This window comes from Mastigoproctus giganteus, chromosome 1, assembly GCF_048544385.1.
Source record: "Mastigoproctus giganteus isolate SK-2022 chromosome 1, ASM4854438v1, whole genome shotgun sequence".
Lineage (NCBI taxonomy): Eukaryota > Metazoa > Arthropoda > Arachnida > Uropygi > Thelyphonidae > Mastigoproctus > Mastigoproctus giganteus.
Window position 1 is genome coordinate 201,658,048 of NC_143575.1, and position 23,761 is coordinate 201,681,808.

General features: G+C 36.6%; 1 protein-coding gene across 3 annotated transcripts in view; it reads right to left on the bottom strand.

Moving 5' to 3' along the window:
- The window catches only part of LOC150091451 (monocarboxylate transporter 10-like), a 243,362-nt gene that overhangs the window by 154,877 nt on the left and 64,724 nt on the right, over positions 1 to 23,761 (bottom strand). For all 3 annotated transcript variants that reach the window (XM_090384019.1, XM_090384013.1, XM_090384006.1), the window contains exon 3: positions 18,845 to 19,206. In XM_090384019.1, coding sequence (XP_090240145.1) covers positions 18,845 to 19,206 — 362 coding nt within the window. The remainder of the gene's footprint in view (positions 1 to 18,844; positions 19,207 to 23,761) is intronic.

Genomic DNA, 23,761 nt, shown 5'->3' on the forward strand with positions numbered 1-23,761 from the left:
TTACAATACTGGCAGATATATAATTTTCTAAGCAGTATAAATTTTTGCACATTCTCCTGTAGAGATAGAGATCATAATCCCACTGTATAAGGCAATTGTAAGACCGCATTTTAAATACTGTGTCTAAGTATGGAAACTTCATATGAAAAAAGACATTGAGCTTCTTGAAAGGGTCTAAAGATGGGCAACTCACATGGAAAGATCGACAAGAGGATGAACATCTGATGAAAGACTAAGATTATGAGAACTACAGAGCTTGGCAGCCAGGCACCTCAGGGAGGACCTGATTGAGGTTTATAAGACTCTGAGAGGGGTTGGTAAAATGGCATAAAGAATTCCAGAAACTAGGATCAACAAATTTAAATTATAGAGGATGAGATTTAGACTAGAATGCAGAAAGTTTTCTTTTAGCTAGTGAGTCATTGATTACTGGAACAAGTTGCCTCTGCAGCTAGTTGAAGCTAACAATTTGAGGAAATTTAAAGGTCAACTGAATAGTTAACTTAAGAAGGAGGGAAGTACATTATTCATTGTTTCTTATCTTGTTTTTAAATTTTTTTTGGTCAGTGTATCAAAAGCCTGTGGCTTCCTTGTACTACTTGGCTAATACTTATACTATATCATTGATTCGTGCTGATTTCAGGAATGAACAGGCAATACAGCAGATGTGCAGAAACTAAATGTTCTCCATTTGCACATTAAAGTTGCTCTTTGAGAGGCTCATTATTTTGTTTTTAAACACAAACACACTTCCTCGTCGAACACTCAGTACCATCCAGCACTCAATGACAAGTGTTTCGATGGCACAATTATTACTGAATTTACTTTACTAATTATATGCAGAAACACCTTGCTTAGCACAGCTTCAAACAGCATGGGTTTCACTATAACACAGTTTTCATTTAAGTTTAAGTCGAAAATTTACTGTACATATTAAAACTCATTCAACAGCCTAAACATGTACTCTACATATATGTTGCGTTGTCATAGCCTAGGTACGCATACATATATGCTGCGGTGCCAACTCTATTGTCTCACATGGACATGTGCCAATAGCTCCCCTCAGGCAGTCAGTGGCAACGTGCAACAGTTTCAGTATTCTTAATTCCATTCTGACAAGACGACATGATAGCTTTTCAAACTTTTTATTTCACAATTTAATTTTTACCCCTTTAAATACAAAACAATGAGTCAAAAAAAGGAAAAGTAATGAAAGTGGTGGAGCTACTAACCATAAATGGCTTACATTAGAAAAAAAATTTTATATTATCAAGTGCCACGAAATGATGCATCGTATGTCAAAATCACGAGGGAACATAGAATGAATAAAGCATCAGTGTGAATGATTATTAGAAACAAGGATCAGCATAAAGAGCAGGGAATTTCTACAGCATCTTACATGACAAAAGTGATAACTAAGCAAAGAGGTTTGCTATTAATTAATATGGAATATCTTTTATTAATATGGATAGAAGATTGTAATCAAAAGAGAATTCCTTTGATTCAAAACATCATTCAAGCAAAAGCCAGGAGCCTTTATAACACGCTGAAGGAAAAAGAAGAAAATTACGAGGAGGAGACTAAAGAAATATTTACAGCCAGTCGTGGTTGGTTTTTCAGCTTTAAAAACAGTGTTAGGCTTCACAATGTTTGTATATCAGGTGAAAATGCAAGTACAAAGATGCTGCTGCAAGATTTCCCAGTGAATTGAAATACAGGGTGGCCATAATTAAAGTATCGCTATTCAGAGCTCTCTGTAGCTCTAAGTAATAAGCGGAATACCACCAAAATTAGTAAGTAAAGTATTCAAGGCAGCATGGGGAGAAGGATCCTGGGAAAAAAAAAAAATTAGTTACAAAATCTGCCAAAAGGGGATATGGTGCTGTACAAGAGGAAAGACATGACAAAGTACCAACAAATAAATTGAGAAGTTAAATCAGAAGTTGAGAACGAGTGTAGCCTGTGCGGACGTAGCTTATTGCCGCTCCTGAAACAGAGAAGTTTTTTCTGATTAATTTTCTGTTTTATTAACTTAAATTGGCATGTTAACTTATTTTCTACAGTAGCTTTTTATTCCTAGTTACGATACTTAGTTTAAAGTTTAACTTACATAAGAGATTTTGTAGGTATTACTTAGTATCAGCAAGGGTATCAAATCCACGTGTTACAAGTTGCAGCTCCGTTGAACGAGAGGTTTTTTTTTTAACCATATTTAGCTGATTTATTAACCAATTGTTATATCAAATTATTTTCTGTAAGTAGCTAGTCAGGATCCTTAGTTTATCTGAATTGAGACAGCAAGATTTGGAAGTTAATCGATACTTAAGTGTCTGTAGATATACCGTTCGTAAATTGCCACCACTGTTACGCGATACAAAATATCTCGAACTAGATAGCATAAGCTTAGTATAGTATAGTATAGTACATAATATAATATTGTCAATTAATCAGTGAATCTATTAATCTTGTTGAACTTCATTGTCAATTAAATTGTACTTTTAACTATATACATATAACGACTTAGATTACGTAACATAAATAATTAATACTTAACTTGATACGGAAGTTATATAAAGGGATTTTGTAGATAACACTCGATACTGAAACATAAATATAGCATTATAACTGTGTTGGGATACAAGTTTAAGGTTTTAATTTTGTACTGAAATTTTTTTGAAATTAAATCGAAATCATGACTCAGACCAGAGCAGCAAAGCAAAAGGCTCAAGCTAATGGGAGTGATGTGGCTCAGGGAAGAACTGAGGGGGGGGCAGGTGCCCTCTGAATCACAGCCTTTTAAAATGCACTATTTGCTTGATGTTTGTGGAGCAGTCAGGTACGGGACATGATACTGCCATGGGGGATGTCTTTGTATGTGCGCAATGCAAGGAGTGTAAGGAAATCAGGCAACAACTAGGGCTTGCATAAAACCGAGAAATTTCAAAATCGAGTTTAACCGAAGTTTACTCTTAAAACCGGTTTTAAAACCGGTTTTCTCAGACTTAGGGAAAATAATTAAAAGCGTATAACACAGGTATTTATTTTATCTTGGGTAGATTGTAAAAATCGTAATCAAATCTTTTAAACAAAATCTATCACCTCTTATAGTAAAAAAAATTAAAAAATTAAAATGTTCCAAAAAAAGTATCCAGCTTGAGATTAACAAAATTACATATTGTATTCAAATCCTTTGAATAAAAACTATCTTCTTGTATAGTAAACAAAAAAATAATAATCCCTATAATAATAATAATAATAATAATAATAATAAATAAAAATAATGTGAAAAAAAACAGCTTGGGGAAATTACTATTTATTGCTCAGCTTTTTTCTGAAAATGATCCTTTAAAAAACACAGTATATTAAGCATTTTTCCTGATAGATTTGACCTTATTTTTGTGTTAAAGAGACCAGTGATCGAAAACACTCTCTCAGATTGGACACTTGTTGGTTTAACGGTCAGCAGTGCTCAATAAACTTTCTCCAGCTTTTCACTTCTACTGCTAGTTGCCTCCAAAATTTTAAATTCTTTGCTGATTTCCAATTCACACGGATATTTTAAAGGCTCTTCAGTTAATCTCTTTATTACACTATCATACTCTCGCATAAGTGTATCTCCAACATCGGAACTAGACGAGTCTTTGTTTTCTTCTAAAAGAACAGTTCGTTTATTTTCAGTTTCTTCATTCAACACTAAGACTCCTTCGGAATGTTTTGCAAATAATCTCAGATAAATCTCTTAAGCATGCTTTTTCAAAACTTGCTTACTTGGAAAATCAAAAGTTCTTGAATCTGAATCTTCTTTCCTAAACTTTTTGGTGTTGTGTAGATAGCTCAGCAAAGCCACAGTTTGCAATTTCGTCTTGCATTGTAACGCTGCAAAAGGCTTTAGTGAAACTTTAAAGTAAATGGGTTTTCTTCTGTATCAAGCTTAGCAAGCAGAAATTCTATTGAAGATTCTGCTTTAAGTAAGTCTGTATCTTCTGAGGTTATAGCCTTCAGAACCATTTCAACTGGTCGCAAAGTTTCACGTAGCAATTCAAGTGTTTTCCAATCATCGTCAGACACAGCTTCAGTTGACAGTACTGCACATAGAGCATTTGGAATGCAATTATTCAATTTCAAAAATCTCTCAATCATATAGAATGTGCTATCCCATCTAGTCTTGCAATCTAATATAAGTTTATATTCTTTCCCATTAAATTTTGCTTTAACAAAATTTTGTAATATGTCATTTTTGGTAGGCGATTTTCGAAAAAGCTTGCAAATTTTTCTGACTTTTTTAATAGTTTGTGCAATATTGGCCATTGGATTGAAGAAATAAATGAGCTCATCGGTAAAGTCGGTTTGATAAAGCATGCCTTGCTGTCTTTCTTCAACTTCTTCAGCATCACTACTTTCTTCATTATTTTCATTTTCTTCATTGCCTTTGGGAGACTCAAAGACTGTGGCACCGTAATTGATTTCTTTTTCATAAAGTACATCTATAACTGACAGATGTATACAATGGGCTATACATTGTTGATGATTAGGCGTAATTTGCTTGCCAAACTTAATCATCATTGCTGCTCCATCGGTGGTGCAGGCAACAATATCCTCATCCAAGTTCAAACCAAATTCCTTGAAGTGTCCATTCACAATCTGCTCAGTTCTTCTGCTGTCAAGTGAACCATTAATCTCAATAAGACCTAACGACCAATGATTGTCTTTTGAATGCACATTTATATTCATATACCTTTTATTTTGTATAGACGTATATTCGTCTAGAGTCAATGAATACCGTTACCTTAAAATAAAATAAAATAAAAAACATAAAGCAGTTGAACGATCCAGACAAACGAACAAACAAAAGAAAATGTGCGTGACAAAAAACTATATTCGAATCCGGTTTTAGAAGTTCAGTTTTGCTTTTAACAACTCAATATGAAAACCGGATTTAACCGGTTTATAAAACCGGTTTGGAAGCCCTAGCAACAACTCAGCGTTGTTATGGGCCTATATGAGAGCTTGAAGGACAGGGTGGATGCCCTCAAAGGATTAAAAGTGAGGGGCCTATAAAGCTCTCAGCTGCCCACACCAACGCCAGAGCTTGCACTTGAGCATCATGCAACACAGCAGCAACCCCCAAGGCAGAATGCGCTGGTCCAAAAGGAACTAGTAGTTGTTTGTGACTCTATTGTCAGGGAAACGGGAAACATGCTTTGTGAAAAGGATAGGTGGAACAGGACCAGGGTATGTCTGCCAGGGGCAAAGGTTGATGACATTGTAGAGCGGATATCATCTTTTAAGGGCACAAAAGGTGATATAGTTGTACATGTTGGCACTAATGATATTAAGCGTAGGAGACCGGCGGAATTACTCAACAAGTACAGGTCACTGTTGAAAAAAAGCCGTGCATTAGGATTGAATTTGAAAGTGTCTGCAATTCTGCCCAGACACGATAGAAGGGAGTACATGATGAGAACCCTGTCAATCAATTCGGCCCTGGAAAGATTGTGCAAGGCTCAAAGGGTAGAATTTTTTTCAGCCTGGTCTGTACTTTTTAACAGGAGAGACTGCTTTTACAGGGATAGGATACACTTAAATAGAAAGGGTGCAAGAATGTTGCTGATGCTATCGAGGCAGTGTTAGGTGGGTCAGAAAACTGCTAGATTGGGGGGATACAAGGATTAATAGATTAACAGTAGCCATTCGCAGAGGTGAAAGTGATTCTTGCACTGCTTCTATTAGAATGAGCAGCACCTTGGAAAATAAGATGCAGGATATTTCAGAGACTGTTGGGAGTCATTGGGGTACAAGTAAACACATGGGTTGTGTTAAGGTAGCTAAGAAAAAGAACACGTGCATGTATACTTGCATGTACACTAATGCTAGCAGTTTGGTAAATAAATTTGATGAATTTGAGGTATTGCTCAAAGCATCAAAGGCGGATATATTGTTGGGATATCAGAGACGTGGTGTCACACAGATATAAGTAATGCACAACTGGAATTGGGGGAGTACGTCTACAGAAAGGATAGACAGGATAGGAAGGGAGGAGGGGTTATGCTATTAGTTAAGAAACACAAAATCCAAGGAAGTGAAGCCAGTCGACATCACTGGACAGTGCAGTGTCGAGTCAGTGTGGTGTGACATAAGCATTGGGAAATCAAAATTGAAAGTAGGAGTGTGCTATAGGCCTAATAACTCTGATGAGTATAATAAGAAACTGTACAGGGAAATAGAGTGGGCCAGTAAATCAGAAAGTCTTATAATGGGGGATTTTAATTTCCCAGATATTGACTGGAATTTGTGGGTTGGTCACTCACACACTAGCAAGGCTTTTGTGGATTTATTGGATGATTGTTTTTTAAATCAGCATGTTCGGGAGGCAACTAGAGGGAGCAGTACTCTAGATTTGATTATCAGTAGTGATTCTTCATGCATTAAGAATCTGCAGATAAATGAACCACTAGGTGGCAGTGATCACAGTGTGCTGAAGTGGGATTTACTCAAAGAGGTAACTACCAGTAGGGGTAAAGGGAAGGGTTATTGCTTTCGTAAAGGGGACTACGATGGTCTGAGACAGTATTTAAATTTTATACAGTGGGACCAACTGATGATGTTACCAACAGCAAACTCAAAATGGGAAGCATTCAAAGAACTTATCTTGGAAGGTACTATGGATGTCAGATGAACTAATGAGACATATGGCAGAGAAGAAAAATGCATGGGATACATATAAATTAACATGTGACACAGAAGCGTATTATAGACATAAGTTGATCTGTAACCAAGTTACAAAGGAGGCTAGGCAGGCGAAGGCAGATTACGAGAAATCCTTGGCAAGGGATGCAAAGAAAAACAGCAAGGAGTTCTTTACTTATGTAAACTCTAGAAGGAAGGGGCTGAATCAGATTGGTCCACTTGATATCGATGGTTCAACTGTTCATGATCCTGCTCAGGTAGCTAACAAACTAAATCAATATTTTGCATCTACATTCACACATGAGGAGTTATTCAGGAAGGGGAATGACATAGATGAAGTAAACACTGGCAGTGAGCTAGATGATCTTGTAATAATTGAGAGTAAAGTGGAGGAGAAATTGTTGAATTTAAATACAAGAAAGGCACCTGGGGTGGATGGAATCTATCCAGTTATATTAAAGGAGGCAGCAAAGGAAATAAGCAAACCATTAGCCATAATTATAAGAGCTTCCTTGGACTCAGGGGAGGTACCCACAGACTGGAGATGTGCAAATGTAACCCCAATTCACAAACGAGGATCAAAGGCTGACACAAGTAATTATAGACCCGTGAGTTTAATTTCTATTCCAGGAAAATTAATGGAAGCACTGGTTAAAGAAGCACTGCAGGATCATCTTGACAAGAATTCAGTTATAGCTCAGACACAGCATGGTTTTGTTAAGGGAAGGTCTTGCCTGACCAATTTGATTGGATACTATGATATAGTCACAAAAGAATTGGATGCAGGGAATAACTTTGATATTATATATTTGGATCTTAGAAAGGCTTTTGATACTGTTGCACATGGAAGACTGCTGCACAAATTGGAGCAGTGTGGCATTGATGGCAAATTGTTGCTATGGATAAAGGGATGGTTGAGTGGGAGAAGACAGAGAGTAGTAATCAATGGACACTGCTCTTCGTGGACTAACCTGAGAGACTCCACTAATGTTATTAGTGGAGTGTGATATGACATGAAACTGTGGTGATATGACACGAGGCCGCTAGGGGGATGATTGTGTCCGGCTGTCTGTATGATATGCTCCGTAAACTTTTCTTGTGTTGTGTGTTTTTTATTTAAAGTATTAAGTTCCTATTAGTGCCATCACATAAGGATAGGCCCTTGGATTGACAGGTGCAAGTACTGTATTATTTGAACGGACAACAGATAAGTATTAAATGAATTTCTGCATGTTCATTCCGCTACTCCATACAAGCGCTTTCAGCCATTATCTTGTAGTTCAACTTATACATGTGTCCAACAGACACTTGACCTTGACCAGGCATTAGAGTTTTGCCTAGCCGCTCTGTTCTTCCTTCCCTACTTAGACCCCTGCTCCCTGTGGATTTCACTGCAGGGCAACTAAGGCGACCGGCTGGTCACAGTGCCTATTGCTTGCTAAACCACAACTGTGGTGATATTAAATTATCTAGTAAAACTACAGTAACTGAATTCAATATGACAAATACTACCTCCTGTCAAAATTCTAACGTCTGCACCATCTGTGGGACCAGCTCTGACCCCATTGTCCAATGTATTGAGTGCAAACAATTAATATGCAATGACTGTACACATTCTGACCTGAAAAAATTAAATAAAAGTCGGCGGAAATCATTCTGTTGATACTGTTTCTGAGTCGACATGATACATGTCGACTCAGAAATTCTCAGAAAAGCCCTATAACTGTTGCAACGCCAAACAGCACGGAACCTGAGTCACTTTCCTCCTCTTCCGCTAACAAAGTTGAAATGCCGTACTCTAGTACATTTGAGACAAATATCATGCCAATAACTAGAAATACCGACTCTGAATCGTACATGGATGAAGCCTCTAATCCTTCTTTGTTGTCTTTGGAGTCGCATCAAATCTTAGATGCATCAACTCAAACACATATATCTGTGCTGTCAGAAGATCTCAGCGCTAACTTCTTCCCTACGGAAACTCTGAATCCAACCTTTGGTATTCTGCAATCAGCTGAATTCCAGGAACTACTCTTTAACACTATGCAGAAAATCCTCATTCAAACTCATCTAATCAGTGCACCTCATACTGCAAACTCTGAAATTCTCCTGGATTCTAATACACTCAATGAAGGAAACAACGAGCTATACACGGAGATCTGTGGTATAAAAACAATATTAACTAATCAACAGGCTGAAATTTCTGACATTAACGCCCAAATTAAAAATCTCACATCAGTTATGTCTTGCCACTTAAGGGAAGCTAGGAAGAATTCTGAACCTACTCTCGACACCAATGAGCTCAAAATGAATACGAATTCTTCATTAACTGACGATGCCCTCAGTATTGAGACCAGATCTTCACCTTCCACCGGCCTCAATACTTCTACTGCTGCAAATATTAATTTGTCCAAGCCTGCTAACATTCATGACTCAAGTCATTCAACTGAGCAATTTATTGCCAAACAGACTCTGTTAGATGATTCTTCTGATGTAAATAGAACCACTCCTCCCACCTACTCTCCTCTGCGGAACAGTTCTGTCTGTACTTCTATTTCACAAGCTCAGAGTCACCAAGCGGAATACTCTTCAACATCAGTTAAGGCAACATATGCAAAAATAACTGCTGCCACATCTAATGAGGTCTGCAAACCTGTCTGTAGATCTGCCGCCACAGTGAGTAAACCTGTTTCTGATTGCCAGTCTCAAATATCACACCAAAGATCAAAACAGAACAAACCGTCAGAAAATATTAAAGCATCTATAACTCAAGGTACTTTCTCCAAGCTTCCAGCCATAACTCATCAAACACAGAATGTAACTACTGCAGAAAAATCTCAGTTACTCAAACACAAGTATAATATCACAATTATTCCCACAAAAGACCAAATTTTTCTTTCTAGACTTGGACCCTCCACTAAATCTGAAGATCTTATCAACCTAATTAAAGAAGAATATGGTTTCGGAGTAGATGTCCGTTCTCTGAAGACACGATGTCCCACCTACTCATCTTTTATAATAACATGCCTTCCATCACAAACAGAAAAAGTGCTGAATCTAAGATCCCTTTTATCAGGGGCTCTAGTAAAACGCTTCACGGACAGACCATCAAGGGAGTCCAAAATCTCCTCTCCACCGGCATAGCAATCAGATACCCTGCTATCTACACATACTACGTTCTCCTCTCGTCATAGAATCCCCAGATCCCAACTGTTCAGTGTTTACCTTCAGAATTGCAGGAGTATAATTAGCAACCTAAACCACTTCAGAGCAATCCAAGGCTCACATATTTACGACATTTACCTGCTCACTGAAACCTGGCTCTCCATAAATATTGATGATCAGGAGATTATAGATGGACAATATACAATCCATAGAAAGGACAGAGGATCTCGTGGAGGCGGAGTAGCTATTATACATTCTAACCATATACTCTGTGAAACTGCATCAAATTTGACAAATATTGAATCAGTATACTGCCTTCTTCATCTTGGCAAGTTAAAGGTTTTAATAGTATTGCTTTATTTTTCACCTCCCTTAACTAATATAGACCTCCAGTACTTAGAAAGCTCGCTGGAATCAATCTTCCCACTAATTCAATCTGCCGACATAGCAATGGTTTTGGGTGACTTTAACTGTCAAATGGCCAATTTAGGATCTTCTTCTCCATCACTGCAGACTAGGGCTCTCTTTAATATGCTTCACAGCTATGGTCTGGAACAAATTTGCAACTTTCCAACCAGAGAAAATGCCTACCTCGACCTAATATTTTCCTCTACTCATATAGATGTTCACACCAACAACCCCATATTTCACTCGGATCATTCACCAATTACTTTTGACATCACAGTGACTTCTCATAACTTCAAATGCAGCTCCCGTACTCCTCGATTCAATTTCAGAAAGGCTGACTGGCCTCTGCTCAAACTAGCTCTAAGAAACGTAGACAAGCAGCTCGCTGACGCTATGGATGACATCGATGTGCTCACCAACAACCTGATTAACTGTGTCCATTCAGTTATATCTGACATTGTTCCTCAATCCCATCTTACCGCACGCTCTACCTACCCGCACTGGTATAATAGTGAACTAATACGTAAAATTAAATCCAAAGAATTCTACAGAAACAAGTATAAGCAAACAGGTGACAGTCAATACTATGAAATATTCAGCCAACTCCGCAAAGAAGTGAAAACTCTCATATTAAACTCCTACAACATGTATACAGAGTCAGTTCAGGATAGTCTGCTTACTCACAGAGATATCAAACCATTCTGGAATTTCATGAAGCATAAGAACATAACCAGTAGAAAGTTACAACTCCGTAACGCAGATGGAATTTTCTTATCTGACGAATTCAGTATTGCTCAAGAGTTTGCCAAACACTTTTCTAGAATTCAAACAAATGATACATTGGGACCTGCCTCATTTCCTGACTTCACACCTGTTAAAGATGATATCCTCATTAATCTCTTTATCACTGATGAAGATTTAAATTCGGCATTAAAAAGCATGAAAAATGACTATACTAGAGGCCCAGATGACATTCCAGGCTTATTTTGGAAAAGGACTGTCGCTACATTGAAACCCCTCATACTGCGGATCTTCAACCTGTCTCTCAGGCTGGGGAAGTATCCTAAGCACTTTAAGCAGGTCAATATAGTTCCTATTTTCAAAAAAGGTGATAAAAATGACGTATGCGATTAGAGACCCATAACCTTGCAAAACAGCCTGGCTAAACTCTTCGACACAGCAATGCACAAACATCTCTTCGAATTCTTCAAGCCTTTTATCGATCAGAATCAACATGGTTTCTGCAGTGGCAAGTCAGTAGTCACAAATTTACTTCCTTTCTGGCAATACACCTCTGAAGCTCTTGATAACCACCTACAAGTTGATGCAGTCTACACAGACATATCTAAGGCATTTGATAAAGTCCCGCACGAACAACTTCTGGAAAAACTTAAGCTATATGGTATCCGTGACCCTTTGCTCTCATGGCTACGCAGCTATATTATGCATCGTTCCTTGAGCGTTATCATCGATCAAGTGAACTCAGACTGTTTTATACCACTAAGCGGAGTACCACAAGGCTCTCCCTTAGGTCCTCTTCTCTTCATTGTTTTCGTAAATGATCTTCCTTCTTTCATCTACACCTCCAATGTTCAAGTTGCTCTCTAAGCAGATAATCTTAAGATCTACTCAGCAGTGAAGGAGACTACCGATTCTCAACAACTTCAATGTGCTCTCAATAAATTCTCTCTGTGGCTATCTCTGAATGGCTTGTCTGCTAACCCCTCGAAGTGCAAAGTTATCTCTTTCTCATCTTGCAGATCTCCACAACTAATGAATACGGAGTATAGTATTAACTCTGTGATCATCGAAAGGTGTGACCAAGTTAACGACTTAGGGATTCTCTTTTCCAGCAGTGCTAAATTCGATGCCCATGTCCTTAAAATCACCAGCAAAGCATTCAAAACACTGGGATTCATCAAACGGAACACATACAAGTTCAAAAACTACAGATATGCGGTTATCCTTTATAAAACTATTGTTCTGCCAATCCTTGAATTCAGTTCACCCATCTGGAATCCTCACACAAAGACTTTAACTAACAAAATTGAAGCAGTCCAAAAAAATTTTGTCCGTTACCTTACATACCGCAATCCTCTATTCTATCACTCAGTGTATTATGAATCGCTGTGTGATTACTTTCATCTGAGGCCTCTGTGCACTAGAAGAGTTACTGCTGACATCGCCCTTCTAGCCAAACTAATCACTGGAATTTATGAAGCATCTGATATCCTGAGTAAAATAAACTTCAATGCTCCCTGTAGACAAGTCAGGAACCTTACACCGTTTTGCCTTGACTCTGCCAACACGGACTTAATGAAGTTCAGTCCACTGAACAGAATCAGCAAATCAGCAAATGACTCTCGCATTGACTTCTTTGACAACTCCCAATCAACGATGAACTCCATCCACAAGTTTGCCTCTTCACTTAAACTGCAAAGTGACTAGCTCACATCTAATTATTGTAGCTTTTTATTTGTTATATAATTTTTCTATTCTCTAACGGATTAATTATTACTTGTTTTACCGGTAACTTAACTTAATACAATCCTCGTTTGTACATATGCTGTTATTGTTTGAATCTATATCAATGTTTATCGTCCTGTAGGATTTCACATTATTGTTATTATGTTTATTGATCTGATCTCAGATACACTGTTAATGGTTACCTGTTGTGTATCTTGTTATTAATAAAATAAAAAATAAAAATAAAATAAAATTAGTGGAGTCCCTGAGGGTTCAGTGTTGGGTCCATTGTTGTTTTCTGTATTTATAAATAATATTGTTAATGGTATATCAAGCTTAATGTCCAAGTTTGCAGACGATACAAAGGTTGGCAGGGTTGTTAAGGACGCTACTGACGCTATGCTGCTGCAACAGGATCTGGAGAGGTTGAGCAGATGGGCTGAGAGGTGGCAAATGAAGTTTAACATTGACAAATGTAAAGTACTACATATGGAAAACAGCAACCCCAGAGTAACATATCAACTCTGTGGTACTACACTGACAGTGATAGAGAATGAAAAGAACCTGGGGGTAATTGTGCAGTGAGATATGAAGTTTTCTGAGCAGTGGAGATATGCTGCTATAGCAGCTCACGGGACCTTGTCAATGATATACAAGAATTTTCTAGCAGGGATAAGGAGGTGATTATCCCCTTGTATAAGGCAATGCTCAGGCCACACCTTGAGTACTGTATACAGGTCTGGAGGCCTCATTTCAAGAAGGATGTAGAGTTGCTGGAACGAGTACAGAGAAGGCAACAAGATTAGTGAATGGAACAAAGGGTTGCTCTTACGAGGAAAGGCTTAAGTTTTGCAAATTACAGTGTCTGGAGGCCAGGCACCGGTCTCCATTATTCTGGGCCAGAAATTGCATTCAATTAACAGTGCTTGAAAATCACCATCTGGTTTTGTGTGACTTCAAATTTCATCCTAGGGCCATACTTTTTCAAGGAACTGCACCCAGCAGGAGCAGCCACCTGTTCTGTTACAGCACAAAGACATCATCACATGCTGAGCAGTTTCGTTATTCCTCAATGCAGCAAAGAGGATGCTTGGATGAGACAATTTTTATGCAAAATGGGGCTACTCCTCATATCACACAACCTCTCTGGCATCACTTTACTACAGTCATTAGTCGTTTGTTTCCCATTGCATGGCCACCACATTTGTCTGACCTCACACCATGTAATCTTTGGCTGTTGGGTCGCCTCAAGGCCAATGTCTATCGAGCAAGTGTCCCTAACCTTGCTGTCTTAAAAGACAACATAATGCAGCATGTGCGGAACATCACTCCAGAGGTGTTGCATTCTGAAGTCGAGCACACTGTGCATCGAATGCGATTTCTAGTCCAGAACAATGGTAGTCACATTGAAAACCAACTCCACCATCAGCGACATCATCGACCATCAAGAGTAAACTGTGAGTGAGTTTGGAGCTGTGAAACCATTTCCTCTGGCAGTTTAGTTGTTTCTTTCTGTTTTTTTTGCAAAGAGCACAAATAACAATTTGTAATTTCATTAAGGTTTGTCTTAGTTATTTATCTGTTGGTACTTTGTCATGTCTTTCCTCTTGTACTGTGCCACATTATCTCCTATTGGCAGATTTTGGGAACTCTTTTTTTTTTTTTTTCACAGGATCCTTCTCCTCATGCCTCCTTGAATAGTTTACCTACTAATTTTGGTGGCATTCCGCTTATTACTTAGAGCTACAGAGTGCTGAATAGGAATACTTTAATTACGGTCACCCTGTACATCGTTGAAGAAGGTGGCTACAAGGATGAACAAATTTTGAACGTCGACAAAACTGGACTGTTCTGAAAAAAAAAAAAAAAAAAATGCCCTCACAAACTTTTGTAGCTGAAAATGAAAAGACCCAACCTGGATATAAAACATCAGAAGATCACTTAACACTTTTGTTGGGTGGAAACTCATCTGGGGATTTTAAATTGAAGCCTCTATTCATGTTCAGGTCAGAAAACCCAAGAGCTGTTGCATAAAAAGCACACTGCCTCTAATTTGACAATCCGATAAGAAAGAATGGATTACAAGAGAATTGTTTAGAGAATGGTGCACAAATTATTTTTGTCTAGTTGTTGAACGTTACTTCAAAGATAAATGGATGGAATTCAAAATTTTGTTGCTTTTAGACAATGTACCAGGCCATTCACCTGAAATTTCTGATCTCAATGAAAATGTAAAAATATGCTTTCTTCCACCTAACACAATGTCTCTCTTACAACCCATGGATTGAGGTCTAATTTCCACATTCAAGGTGTGTTATCTGCAGCCAACTTTTTCTCAAGCGATTGAAGCTCCAACAGGAATGGGATCATCATGCTTACAAACATTTTGGAAAAATATAACATCAGGAATGCGATAGAAAATATATCTGCATCTTGGCAAGAAATCACTGCCAATAGCATGCATTCTATTTGAGAGCACGTTTTGCCCCATTTGACAAATGATTTCACTGGTTTTGAATCACAACTTCAGACGACTGCCAAAGACATTGTGAAGAACGGAAAAGACTTAGGATTCAAAACTTTGGACACTGACAATGTAGGCGACTGCAGTGACTCACATGCAAATGACTTAGATGATGCAACTCTCCTTGAAATTAATGAGCAAACTGCATATGAAGAGGAGGAAAACAATTCTGAAGTGGCACCAAAAGAATTTTTATTTTTGAATGGAGATCCGAACGTTGAATGTATCATCAAGATACGGCAAATTTTACAAGATGGGATTTCATGCTACAAAGACTTGTATGCCAAGAAAAATAAGAGATCACTTCACCAGACTACATTATTGAAATACCTAAATAAACAATAAAGCTTTTTTCTCATCTCTCATTATGTTACCTTTTCATTAATAAAATTTTTGCAATATTTTTTATTCAAATCCTTTTTATTGGCTATCAAGTGCAAATTGTTTATAGATTTATTCTAATTTGTTTATAGAATGTTTCTCTGATTTGCATTCAATTAAAACCCATTATAATTATACCTCAATCAGCACGGTTTCACATAACACGGAACAGTTTTGGTACCAATTCTCAGTGTTGTGCAGGGGATTGCTGTACATCCTGAATTTACTAAATAATGTATATATATTCTGAATTATGAAATGCATTGAAATGCATTCAAATTCAACTGAATTATGAAATATGAAATGGCAAACTAAATCTGTACAGTTTGTTAAATCACAAAGCACAAAAGCCGTATTGTATTTCACATGTTATGATTAGTATTAGTAGAGGCATATGATGCGAGAAAGCAAGCTTATACAGCATCAGCCAAAAAAAAAAAAAAAAAAAAAACTCTTCGCATTTTACCCATTCATTTGCTCGAAAAGTGTGTCCAGTTTCTCCTTGAATTTATTTAAGCTATTGACTTCCACACTGACAGATGGAAGTTTGTTCCAGCAATCAACTACCCGCTGGATAAATGCAAATTTCCATACATCTATTCTGTAACTGTCTTTTCTCAATTTGAATTTATACCCCACAGATGCATAATATAAGCAAGAGGAAGGATCCCATCTGCATTGAGCTTGCTCAACCCATTCAAGGCCTTACAAACCTTAATCAGATCACCTTGCAGGTGTCTAATCTCCAAATGCTGCAATTTGAAGAACTTAAGCCTTTCTTGGTAAGAGCAACCCTTTGTTCCTCTCACTAATAATATTGCTACCCTTCTCTGTACTCGTTCCAGCAGCTCTACATCCTTCCTAAAATGAAGCCTCTATACCTCTATGCAGTATTCAAAAATGTTGAGTGAATATTAGGTTGTAGTGAAATTAAAAAACAATTTCTTTTATATATTGTTATATAATAAATTAGTAATAAGATAGTTATTTACTTTTCACTTTTTATTAATAACAGAGAAATAAAAAAATTCAATTAATTTAAGAAACTGAATGCACATAAAATGTAACACATCGCAACCATTGCCTAACTTGTTTAATTCTAAGTAGCAGCCTTAGCTCTCATCATTGCAAAATGTTCATGAGAAACCTGAGACACACACACACACACACACACACACACACACACACACACACACACACACACACACACACACACACACACACACACACACACACACACAAGCAACAGTATATTTTAAGCAATCAAGAAACCTTAACCATGAAAAATACCTGGGCCTACCATTAGAAAGCCTACTCGTGCAGTGCACTGAAACATTAATGTTAATTTTAAGGACATCACTGGTCATGAGAGATTCCTCTGGATTAGAGAAATGCTACTGTATTTCCAATACACAGAGGAGTTCTAGGGGTTATTACCAAACTACAGAATAGTCAGTCTGACATTAGTAATAAGGAAAATCATGAAGGGTGCAATACAGGAACATTTAGAGAGAAATGTAATTCTGATGAATATACAACATAATTTTTTTTAGGGAAATAATGATTTTGTTAAGGGAAAATTGTGTTGACTTAACCTGGTTAGCAATTTTGACATCATTACTCATACACCGGATGAAGGAAATAATTTCAATGTTGTTTACTTGGATCTTAGCGAAGCATTTGACTCAGTTTCTCATGAGAGGTTACTGTATAAACTAGAACATGTTGGTACCACAGGTAACATTCTAGGATCGTGATATGGTTGCAGGGCAGGAGACAGAGGGTTATGATTAATTGGGATGCCACTTCTAATGTCAGTCCAATCTTGTCAGACGGTTCAAATGTTAGAAGTGGGGGTTCCCCCAAAAATCGGTTCTGGGACCCTGGGATCCAAATTTCATAAATGACATCATCAAAGCGATGGATAGAAGGCTTTGTATCAAAATCTGCAGATGATGTGAGGTTGTGGAAGAGCCATTAATGGGCAATGTCATGCAGCACTCCTTCAGAATGACTTGAATAGGCTTCAAGGATGATCAGAAAAGTGGCAGCTATGTTTTAATGCAGCAAAATGCAAGGTTTAAATTTAGAATTTCACCCCAAAATAACTCATACCCAAGGTGATGTTGAAATAAAACAATAAAGAGATTTGGGAGTTATGATACAGGCAGACACGAAGTTTTGTGAGTCAGTAAATAGGTTGCAAGGAAGGCCATTGGTATCTTATTAGTGATTTATCAAATATTTACTTGTAGAGACAGGAGGTCATATTCCCACTATAAAGGACAATTATAAAATTGCACTTGGAATACTATGTGCAAGTATAGAGACTACACCAAAAAAAAAGACAATCGAGCTTCTTGAAAAGGCCCAAAAGCAGACAACTTGATTTACAAGATCTACAAGGAGGATGCCGATATGAGGAAAGGCTATTAATATGCGAGCTACAGAGCTTGAAAACCTGCCACCTTAGATGAGACTTCACTGAGGTCTGTAAGGCTCTGAGAGGAGAAGTAAAATGAATGAGGATGAAATTTTCACTGTTACAAATGATTCAAGAACTAGAGGGTCATAAATTCAAATAACAGAAAAAGAGATTCATACCAGATTGTAGGAAGTTTTCATTTTTAAGAAAGCAAGTTGTTAATGCAGTAAGTTGTCTCCTTGAGTGGTTGTAGTCCTTGGCTTTGGGAAATTAAAAGATCAGTTGAATGGTTGCCAAACATGAGGGGGAAACACAGAGGTAGTTCATTTTTTTTATTGTTATTTTTTGGCCAGTGTAGCAAAAGCATGTGGCTTTCTTGTACTATTGTGGCTAATTCTTAATTTCTTCACTGAGTCCCTGCAGTAATGAGACCAAGCATAAGTTCAAAACTCTTATAGAGAGCCTCATTAGTGCATTTCAAAAGGTGATACAAATGAAAAACAGTAGACATGCACTGAAAGTATTTGATCCACATCAACAACTTTCTTGAGAAGCCCCAGAGATGATATTGTGAAAACCCCTAATCACAAAAACTTTATAAACAAATGCCAATCATGCTTATATATATTATTAAAAAGGATGGCAGCAGTGATGTAACAGGCTAAGAGATACACCACTCTGCTTGTAAAAGGCTTAGATTCATACCTGCAGTAGGTGTGAACCCTACTGTAAGTATGACCATTTATAGTCAACTCAGGCCAAAGTGGTCAAATATAAATTTTACTAACCTGAAATGTTGAAGAGAATCCTGAAGAATCCAAGAGGTATCGTAACAAAAGTGGCATAATTACAGTAAACACCGAGCTTCCTGCTGATACAAGGCCATTAACAAAACCCAAACGATGTAAAAAATAGTGACCCAAAATTACAAGACAGGATGTATAAGCAAGTGAAGCTCCTACTCCAAAGAGAACACCATAAGTTAAGTATAAGAGCTCGATCCTGGAAATAAATGAACTTGATAACATACCAATAGTAATTAAAAACCCACCAAGAAAAGCTGTTATCCGAATGCCTAGTTTATCAGTAAGAATACTAGCCACAGGAGAAAACAAGAAGGTTGCTCCAACAGCAACTGAACCAATCCATGCTAAAAAGAAAGAGAAAAAAAATAATTTTATTAATAAAATACTTTACAATAATAATAATAATTTTAACAATTAAGAATAAAATTGTTAATATATACTCTGTTGATAACAATAATTGTCATTAATAATAACTTAGAAGAAGCCAGGAGCTTGAACAAAAAGCTTTTAGAATTTGTCTTCATACTGACTATAACTGAAAGGATAGAAAAGTTCATTTGAATGATGGAAGTGTTCTTAGGAGATGAATTAGGGTTTTAATATTACTCACAAAACTTAACGCTTTGGCCAAACAATTCATATAATAACCTGTATTAAAAATAATAGTACTCTTCATTATTATACAAATATGAAAAAAAAAAAAAAAACATTGAAAATATCTTGTATAATGGTAAACATCATTCTTGCAACAGCCAATTATGCAAGAACGATTCTAAAATAAAACAATTCTAAAATTTTGTGTTTAATAAAAACACAAAATTAACCTTTAAACTAATATGGTGCTTTTTTTTTTTTGATTAGCAGTAGATTTGATTTTGATTTGGTAGTTGTTGGCGCATCGGCTTCTGTGGCCATATTGCACCTCCCAAGGTTTTTGCAGTACTTTGATCCAAGCCCGAGGCGGGAATCGAACCCGCGACCTTTGGGTTGCCGGGCAGGTACTTTACCCACTCGGCTAGCCCGGTCAGCCGATTAGCAGTAGAGTAGTCTCACATATTGCTATAGTTAATATTTGATGTGTGAAGATTTTGATAAAAAAAATGTTTTATACAATAAGAATATATTCAAAATTTAGAAAACTTTATATAATTTGGATTTTTATTTCATTTTACAGAAATTGTTATACAGGGGATCCTTGTTATCCAAGGATAAATGGTTCTAAAAATTTCCACTTAAAACGGGGACCAATTTTCGTAATATTATTATTTAAATAAAACTAAATGAAACTAGGCATATTTTAAGAGATTAAGATTCTATATCTATATAATATCGAAGCTAGTTGACTTCGTCATCAGTGAGTGGGCAGGTACGCTGGTAATGCAACATGCCATTACAGTTGTGAAGTTCTTTCCCACAATATGAGATAAAATTTAAAAAAGATGCCTTTGACACTACATACGTAGTTCATAGACAACTCCTAAATTAGAAGATGAAATGCACAAGGCATAATTTCTTATGGGTTTAGGTAATTAACTATATAATATCGGTGTAGATACACCATAGTTTACCCATAAATTTGAACTACATATGTAGTGTCAAAGGCATTGTTTGAATAATATCTCATGTTGTGGGTGCCTTCACAACGAGATAGTTGGTATTGCACTACTTCAAATAAATAAAGCTTCTCTAGTAGAGAAGACTACTGTTATTAATTTTCAGTGGATACCACCACCCAGACAATTGTTTCGAAACTAGTTGACTTCGCCATCAGTGAGTGGGCAGATATACTGGTAATGCAACATGCCATTACAGTTGTGAAGTTCTTTCCCACAATATGAGATAAAATTAAAAAGATGCCTTTGACACTACATACATAGTTCAAATTTATGGGTAAACTATGGTGTATCTACGCCGATATTATATAGTTAATTACCTAAACCCATAAGAAATTATGCCTTTTGCATTTCACCTTCTAATACATTATTATTTATACACCATTTGGCATCTCTCATATTGTGGAAATAACTTTGCAACTGTGATGGCAGGTTGCATTACCAGGGCAACTGCCCACTCACTGATGACGAAGCCAACTAGCCTTGAAACGAAAATAACAGTAGTCCTCTCTACTAGAGAAGCGTTATTTTTTTGAAGTAGTGCAATACCAGCTATCTCATTGTGAAGGCACCCACAATATGAGATACAATTAAAACAATGCCTTTGACACTGCATATGTAGTTCAAATTTATGGGTAAAATATGGTGTATCTACACCAATATTATACAGACAACTCTTAGAGGGAAAACTATGATAATAGTGTGAAAAGCATCATTTCTTCTGTATCTCATACTGTGCTCATCCTTCACAGTGAATTGCCCATGTATTGCACTACCTTGAATAAGTAACATTCATTAACAGAGAAGACTATTATTTATCTTCACCACGCAGATGGCACCGTTTCAAATCTAGTTGGCTTTTCATCGGTGGGTGGGCAGGTACCTTGGTATTGCAAGTGAAGGGTTACTTATTCGAGGTAATGCAATACATGGGCAACTCGTTGTGAAGGATGAGTAGATATGGTGTATCTACACCGATATTACATAGTAATGTTTATTATGTACTTGTACATAGTAAAAATTGGATGAAGGAACTGTAAATGAGAAAATTATTTTATTAGACATTTTTTATTATAATATGTTACACAATGTAAGGTTAAGTAAAGTTTATTGAAGTTACACTATTTTTCAGTTGTACGAATAAAGAATGAATCCAGAGTTATTCGTGTTTTTTTTTTTTTTGTCATATTTTTTCAGATAAAATTGTGTCATAGCATTTAGTTATGTCTTTAACTTCTCGCTTAACATTTGTTGCACGATCATGAAGAAGATTGTTCTCACAAAAAATATTCGAGTGCTTGTCAATTTTCTTAATGAAAAAAGCTTTAATTCTTCAATTTTCAAATCCTCTTAACTGCGGGGACTCGGATACCGGGGACCCCCTGTATAAATATTTTAAATCACTGGTCAAGTCATAAATTGCAGACATTGTGGATATATTACAAACATGGTGTCACTCAGATACAAGGAATTCAGAATCAGAATACAGGGAGGACAATGTGTACAGACAGAACAGTGGGGAAAGGGGTTATGTTCTTAATTAAGAAGCACAAAATCTAAGACAGTGCATGCAGTCTACATGGATGGACACTGACATAAGCACTGTTACAGGCCATAAAAGAGATGGATTTATGCACCATACAAACGTACCGGCATCAGGAAATATTATTATGCCATATATTTTCAGAACCATAAAATTACATGAATTAGGACATTCACTATCGCCAATAATATCATACAGGAGATTTACGTTTACAAATTTATCTTCTGTTTTAGTTAAAATCATCTCACCATTGATAAGATATTCAAAGTTTATAATCCATAATATTAATCTAACCTTAATTAACAGAATTGACGTTACTGATAATGACATTTTAGCATCATATATTGTCTTGCTATATACTAATGTAGACGTAGATTATACATTAAGAAAATTATGCGAATTACTTTTAATTGACTTTACGTTTAAAGAATGTACATCCCTTAGTATACTGCTATTTTAGAATTAACCACTACCCTCATAAAAGCGAAACACTTTAGGATCAATAGTGACATCTATAAACAAACATATGAGGCTCCTATATCCCATAAGTTTCTTGGCCCACATTCCAAATTTACTTAGTTGCCATTGAAAATCAAGTTTTAGCTCTTTCCCCTCAGACATCAAATTATTTATATGTCATGCTGACAACATTTTGCTAGTTGCTAATCAAACTAGCATTAATAATCTCTTACAGAAATTTAATTCCATACATCATAAACTAAAGTATACACTAGAATTAGAAAAAATCAGAGTATTAATTTCCTTAATCTTAACATTTATAAATGTAATCATAAACTTAAAACACGTATTTATAGGGAAAAAAAATACACAAGTAAATCTTTATAATTTTATTTGCATCACCCTTACAGCGTCAAAAATTCAGTATGGTACAATCAAATTTACAACACTATAAAATATTGTTCTGCACAAGATTTGGAAATAGAATTACAATATTTAATTAATGCCTTTACAAAAATGAAATACCCAATTCAGTTAATACATAATACCATTTCAGAAGCAAAAAAACAATAAATTATCCTTTTATTTTGAAACAGTTAAATAATAAGAATAATAATGCATCAAAGTTTTACTTCCATGTCATAGTCAGTTTGCCCAATGGCTTCATGACATATTTTCTGGTACTGACAGCCTTAATTTTTTCTTCATATAATAGACTAGGTATGTTATTTAACCGCTATAAAAGAAACATATACACTGTATATATAATATTCAGGACATAAAAAACATAATGGGCTGAGAAGTGGCAACTGAAGTTTAACATTGACAAATGCTAAGTACTGCATATGGGTAGTAATAACCAAAGAGAAACATACCAACTGTGTGGTACTACACTCAGGGAAGTAGAAAAGACCTGGGTGTAATTGTGCAGTCAAATATGAAGTTTGCTGAGCAGTGCAGATGGGCTGCCAGGTCAGGTCATAGAGTCTTGTCAATGATATATAGGAATTTTGCTAGCAAGGACAGGAAGGTGATTATTCCGTTGTACAAGGCAATAGTCAGGACTCACCTAGAGTACTGTGGGCAGGTCATAGAGTCTTGTCAATGATATATAGGAATTTTGCTAGCAGGGACAGGGAGGTGATTATCCCGTTGTACAAGGCAATAGTCAGGACTCACCTAGAGTACTGTGTACAGGTCTAGAGACCTCATTTTAGGAAGGATGTAGAGTTGCTAGAACGAGTACAAAGAAGGGCAACAAGATTGGTGAGGGGAACAAAGGAG